Source organism: Sipha flava, unplaced genomic scaffold (assembly GCF_003268045.1).
Source record: "Sipha flava isolate LNK unplaced genomic scaffold, YSA_version1 2_pilon_pilon, whole genome shotgun sequence".
Taxonomy (NCBI): Eukaryota; Metazoa; Arthropoda; class Insecta; order Hemiptera; family Aphididae; genus Sipha; species Sipha flava.
In genome coordinates this window covers 3,322,229-3,329,369 of record NW_020272972.1, presented here as the reverse complement: position 1 = coordinate 3,329,369, position 7,141 = coordinate 3,322,229, and the positions used below count along the sequence as shown (strand labels likewise).

At 29.6% G+C, this 7,141-nt stretch overlaps 1 protein-coding gene across 1 annotated transcript; it reads right to left on the bottom strand.

Annotated features, from left to right (window-relative positions):
- Nucleotides 1-1,084: 1,084 nt before the first annotated feature.
- Nucleotides 1,085-7,141, bottom strand: LOC112686191 (importin-5). Its single transcript, XM_025558395.1, has 19 exons — nucleotides 6,816-7,141; nucleotides 5,810-5,959; nucleotides 5,508-5,734; nucleotides 5,355-5,448; nucleotides 5,193-5,297; nucleotides 4,999-5,124; nucleotides 4,721-4,932; nucleotides 4,513-4,635; nucleotides 4,343-4,451; nucleotides 4,128-4,281; nucleotides 3,476-3,807; nucleotides 3,279-3,408; nucleotides 2,844-3,209; nucleotides 2,662-2,774; nucleotides 2,455-2,595; nucleotides 2,239-2,388; nucleotides 1,804-2,174; nucleotides 1,521-1,740; nucleotides 1,085-1,263 (listed from the first exon to the last, which is right to left on the bottom strand). The coding sequence occupies exons 1-19, from the start codon at nucleotides 6,897-6,899 to the stop codon at nucleotides 1,174-1,176; spliced, it is 3,297 nt and encodes a 1,098-aa protein (XP_025414180.1). The 5' UTR covers nucleotides 6,900-7,141; the 3' UTR covers nucleotides 1,085-1,173.

Below are 7,141 nucleotides of genomic sequence, written 5' to 3'. Positions count from 1 at the left end.
TTTTTGGTTGGACTTTTTTTTTTTTATATAAAAAAAAATGAATTGAATAATGATTATTTTAAAATATATTATTATAATCATAGACACTAGGTTTTAAAAAACTTAATGGGTGCCTTACCCAGCCTTGGTATCATAGGCATAAATGCACAATTTGGGGAATAGGGCTTAGCCCTTGGTCAAAACAAGAGCTAGAGATACAATAACAAATAAGAGCTACAATAACTGGAGCTCTAGGCATACCTCATGGAACTAGTATCAAATTAGTCCAATTGGTAATAGTATAACAATATTTAATATAATTGAAAATTTTCTATTGTTAACAGAAAAAACATTTATCATAGTTTACACCATAGAAAAAACAGAAGCTATGTTCTTTTGATTAAAAGAAATTATTTGTGAAATTATAAAAAATGTATCTCCAATTTGAATTTTCAGGATCAAGGATAAAATTTTAATAAAAAATAAAAACTTTTTAATTAATTATATTGTGCAATTTAATCAGTTCAGTCACAGTATGTTTAACTCCAGTTTTGTCATATTATTATTTTTTTTTAAATTTCTTGTTAAAGTTAAACTCCTTGTTGAAGTTATAACGGTTGAAATTATACTCTTATTTCTAATCATACAATAATTAAAATAATGATCTCATTAAAAGGAACATGAGAATATTAATTGTCACTTGATAATTTTCCCTCTTACATCAACATTTTGATTAAACGAAAATAATATTACATGTTACTTAAAAAAAAATTGAAAGAAAAATAATTACTTCATATACAAACTTGTTTTCTAATTCGGCAACAAAACTATACATAATTGTAAGTTAAATACAATTAGTAACACTTCACAGCATGAAAATAAAATTGATAGTATAATTATATTGTATCATAAGATATAAAATGAGATTAAATAAAAAAAGGTATATACAATAGCTTGAAGTAATGATGACAATTGAATAAAATATTTATGCAATGTTTTACATTAGTACTGTTTAAAAATTGTTTACATCAGATTAAGTTTGTAATTATTGTAATTTTTTATTTCTAATCATTTATTTTGTTATCATACAACAAAAAATAACAAGTATTGATAAAAATAATCATAGTAAAAGCAGGATTAAAGTTAAAATTTAAGTTTGTCATAATAATCAAACATTTAAAGGTTATATGATTATCAATTAGTAGTCATCAGAAGACTTTGTAGACATGTTATCTGTTCTGAATTCAATACAGCCAAGCATGCATTAAATACCTCTTCGTTTGACTGTAATCATAATTTAAACAAAAAAATTAATTAAAATAAATAAATATTTTCAAATCCCTAAAAATATAAGTTAATATAATTATATAAATAATAATATACTTTATATATATGTTGTAAACTTTGTTTTGGAATAAATAGTGAAAATATATGTAACCACAGTTACATGAAACAATTAATTGGTGTTCATAAATAAACATTCAATATACACAATATTTAAATTTGTAATTAGTTAACACAAAATATCATATCTTTATTACCTGAATTTGTCTCACAATCATGATCATTCGTTGGGCAACAGCATGTGACCTATCAATTGCATCTCTCAAAAAGGCTTCAGCAATAATCCGTATTAAACTAGGAATATTAGAATTGTTAGATCCCAATACCATGGGATGATGATTTTCAATAAGTTTGCATAGGTAACCATATACAAATGGAGCTTCATCTGTGTCTTCACATACTGGTAAATTACACAACCTGACAAAATAATATTAAATATAATTTCAAACTAAATAAGGTAACATTTTAATGTATTCATACCAATGTGGTAATATTTCTTCAACATTAACAGCCGAACTATTAAATTCTAATATTTTGGCAATAGCCGATACAGCATTTTCTGTCGCACTAATGTTATCAGTAGAACGAGAATCAGCACTATTGATAACTTGTAAAAGGAAGGGCATGATCTCGGCACAAACACCAGCAAAGCTAGGTCCTCCACACATTCCCAATACTCCACATCCATAAATAGCTGCTTGACGAACTTCACTGTTATAATCAGTAACATAACTAACCATTGGTCTCAAAAAGTATTCTTGATACTTAGCACAGCCAGGTCCACAAAATTCAATAAGATCATCAAAAACACAAAGACCCCATTGATGATCTGATGAACTCTTTTCAGACTCCTATAAAAGCATAATAGTTAAGAAAGTATAATCAATAAAATAAGTTAATATATTAAACATCTACCAATAGTTTAGCAAACTGATGAACAATAAGATCAAAGTACTGGAAAAAATCTGTTTTATAAGTGACAAATAGCGCATGTAAAATGTCGGTCATTTTGCTCAACTTATAGACATCATTTGTATCTTCCATCGCTAATTTTTCCTCAACAACCTAAAAACATACATATTGTGTAATATAAAATTAATAATAATAAATAAATATTCATGTATATTATACCTCATCATAATCTTCATCTTTGCGTCTTTCAAAACGCATAATTTCATTTTCAAAATGTGAATTTAAATTTTTTTCTAATATTACCAATAAATCTTTCATCCATTTGTCTGATAAACATCCATGTCCCAATAATTCTATACACTATAATTTAACAAATTAAATACAATTGGAATAATGGTCAGAGAAAAATATTCCAAAATTATTTACTTTTCCAAGTGCTTCGTACATCTCAGCAGCAACATCCGATTCTGGTTCAGATTCAATAGCTTGTAAAAGTTCTGGACAAATATAACCCCACATGTGTTGTAAATATTCGGATCCTAAAATGCATAAAAACATATTTTAGAGAAAATATTACAAACAGTTAAAATTCAGAATATTCAACATACCTCTAGTTTCTGCACACTCCAAAAGACAAGGCATACTTTGAGCAGCAGCTATTCTAACATTATCATGAAAATAAAACTTCAACAAAGGTACCATAAGCTTAACAACTTCTTCTGTATAAGGAGCAAAACCATGTTTCAATTCTCTAGCATAGCAAACAAGCATTTCACAAGCTGATGCTTTATCTTCTAAACCAGAAGTTCTAATGCCAAAATTTTGTTGTTCCCCTAATGATACAAATTGCCAATCAGTATTGTCTGTCATGTTTCCCATGTCATCATTATCCAGTAATGCAACTTCAGGCTTCAGGGAAGCAGCAGCCATAACAGGACCAATCACCAATGGAAGATATTGTTCAAATTGTTGACCTGAATAGTAAAATAATAGAAAATTATTTATAATTTGAAGAATAAATAAAATAATATATCAAAACATACCCATGACTTTACACATTCGAGCCCAAGATGATATCAAATATGAGGTTTGTGGATCATCTTCTGCGAGTTTTTCATCTTTATTATGTGTTGCCAACATTAAATCCATTATATCACTAGCATCTCCCAAAAACTAGAAATAAAACACAATGTTACAAATCCAAATTAAACCTGAATGGGTTTATTTTCTAAATTCTCACTTTCTCTTGGCCAACAGCTAAACCAATCAAGCTAACACATTCTATTGTCTTCCCTCGTAACAATTTAAGTTCAGGAGCAACAGCACTACAAATAATTTGCTTCAGGCATGGCATTAGATGATCATAAAACTTAATAAAACTTCCTTCACATGTGTCTGCTACTGATGCAATAGTAGTAACCATTTGTTCTAATACTAGACGTCTACCACCACCTTCCATAAGATCAACAATACGAGCTTGTAATATGCTTTCTAGCTTTATCATCATTTGATCCATGTAAGTTAAAAGTATTCTTTTTGGACAATCTTCACAAAAATTTACAAGAGCAGCCCCTATTTATAATAAAAAAAATATTGAAATCACAACTTTTAGGAGCAAAGAAAATAAGCTCATTTTCAATAGGTTTTCATAGCGTATATAGAATTAGTCCATAACATAGCATTTAAATTCAATTTGTAGTACTTATATAATTTTCTATACATTTGTTGAGTATAATTACATTTTTTAGATTTTGGTTAAGACAAAACACTCCTTAAATATAAACATTTATACATTCAATTTTAAAGTTCAATAATATATAAAATAATAAATAATATCAAATTTAAATATTTTATAGTGCAACTCATAGTACATATTAATTGATAATAACTACCTGCATGTGCTTGAACTCTAGGATTCAAATTATCATCAAGTAGTAATAAAATAGCTGGCACAATTTTATCATGGAATTTCTTTTGGAATGTAGGAGCAAAATCTGCTGACATCTGACCAATAGCATTACACATTGCATATCGTACTCTAGGATGCTATAAATAAATAATTGTAATAGGAAAATATTATTTTGAGTACTGATCATAAATTACTTACAGGATCATGTAAGAAACTTAAAATGCCATCTAAAATATCATTCAACACAGTTTGCATTTGTTTATGACAACCTTCACCAACTGCTGATATTGCCATTAAAGCAGCATGTCTAAGTAAAAACATTTCCATTAATTGATTCAATATTAATATAATATAGATAAAATTTTTACCTAAATTTCCAATCTGGATTTGTCAGCATTGGAGAAACATTAGTTAATATCTGTGGCAACATAGTTTTTCCGCCAAGACCACAAGCAAGCCTATCTAGTGCAGATTCAGCCATAACACTCATACTTGAAAAATAAATAAAAATATAAAAAGCTTAAAATTAATTTAATAATTAAAAACGAAAATTTTTCTTAAATAATAAACAATTACCTTTCTTGGTCACTTTCATCTGGATCATCTTGAGTACCCCAATCATCTTCATCTTCAACAGTAGCCATAAGTTCCAATACTTGTATAACTAAACGAGTAATATATTTAGGCGATTCTTTACGCATCATTGCAGGTGCTGTTTCAGCTAATGTTACAATTACTTCAAGGCACATTTGCCGATAAGATTCATTTGCCTCTTCATTTTTGAGATACTAAAAATATACAAAATATAACTCAGATCAACTTTAATAAAAAAAAAAAAAAAACAATTAAGTTACCTTTAAGCACATGTCAATAATATAAATCAACTGAGATCTCAAAAACTTTGGTGTATTTTCTGCCAAGTCTATTAATAGTTTAATTAAAGAATCATCATCTTCAGCAATCAAAGTAGCATTTATTACCTATTATAAAAAAAAAAAGTATATTAATATTAAGTTATCATCTAGCATAATTTAATTATAAGTCTTACTCTCATCATATTAGGTAATAAGTCAGTAAATTGTTTTTGAACTTCAATAACTTTCTCATGATGTAAAATAAAAGAACAAATTGATTTAATTGCTTGGATTTGGACCTAGACAATTAAGATTCATTATTTATGTTTATAGACATTGCATGGATAATGACTTACATTTATATCAGGTACATTTAATGCTTGAATAAGCATTTGTTTAATTACTATTAAATAGTTAGACTGTTGATTACCAAAAACTCCAGGTACACTCCTACAAATCAATTAACATTTTAAAAACTAATATAATTAACAAAAGTAAATTTAACTAACGTGAACAATCTCAGTGCAGAATCTTTCATTTCAATAGAAGGAGAACTAGCACATTGAAATAGGAAGTTCAAAAATTCTGGCCAGTTATTATTACCATCATCGTCTAACTGATTTCTAGCAACCTCTGAAGCAACATCACACATGCGACGACGTAATACATCATTTTTTTCATTACTTATACTTAACAACAAATTTTCTTTAAACTGTTTTTGATTTTCAGGAGATAACTAAAGCAATAAACAAATCATTAGTTGTATGATAACCATATTAATATTCAGATAAATATAGAATCTAATACTAACATTAGGGAAGAATTCTAAAAAATCATTGGCCATAAGTCGGCGTAACATAACGGCAGCCACTTGTTTTTCATCAACATCTCCTGCTTGGTTTTGCACAGCATTGAATAAGTATAACACTTTTGATTCCAAAGGTAATGATTGATAAGTTTCCTATAATAAAAAAAAAATGAAAAGATTTTAAAAAAATAATAAATTTATTTGTTACTTAAAAATGAATAAGATTATTACATTATATACAATGTTCAAATATAAAATCCAATAACGCAATTAAAATATATTATGAATAAATATTATAGATATTTATTAGTATAAATATATACTTATTGCATGAATTGTTGCAGATTATATATTCTTGTTTATTCTTAATAAAAAAAAAAAAAGTAAATATTGTAAAACAATCATTTCAACTTCTTAGACCTTTGCATTACAATAATGGGATGTTAAAGAGAACCAACCTACACTAACCCAAAAGCATCACATTGAATCAAAACATACATTAATTCTCAAGGTATTTGTATAAGATTAAATATGCAAGACAATATTTCAAACATTTGTGATGAACATTTTTAAACAGTATATTCAATCATCTCTTTAAGTTATCATAGGATAATTCCATCATAAGTGTACAACTTGATAATATTATAACTCAGTTATAGTAGTGCACAAGAGCTATAATGAAATCGAGGCAAGAGCAACAGGTAGCCGCCACCACTGAGTGACACCCAACGGATAGCATAGTTGAACACGGCGAGCAACTTTCGAAGCACACGGTTGTGTGAAGCAAGGAGTGCACAGTCATGGGCTACCGAAGGATAAAGTTTGACGGACAAAAAAGACAGCTGAGAATCGATGTGACCATCGAGGAGATGAGTGCGTGGTGATGACTTTGATCAAAATCCGTGCCGGGTCGGTCGGCGGAAGGGTAAAAAAAAAAAGAAACCCGGACCGCCGTCTTGTACGGTCAACCGTTAATGGGTCGTGACAACCATTATCATATCGTGTATACCTCGGCCGTCTGGCGCACGTTGTTGTCGGTGCTCAGCAGACTGGTGAGTATCTGATGGAAATCGTTCATGTCTCCTGCGGCCATGGTCCGGGTTAGGTGTGCACCGGGGCGGTGCAGCGGTCGGCGAGCGAAAAACGGCGAGACGACGACGGCGGAAACTAAGGCGATGTGTGCGCGAAAACGGTTTCGGGCGACGAACGTTCGGCAATTGCGATGGGCCGCGGGCGGGCCGTGACGGTTGCGAGCGACGGTGGTGTACTTTTATGGCACGCTGCAAACGCGTTGAAAATGTTGGTTACGAATTAATACAGTAATAGTAATAATAA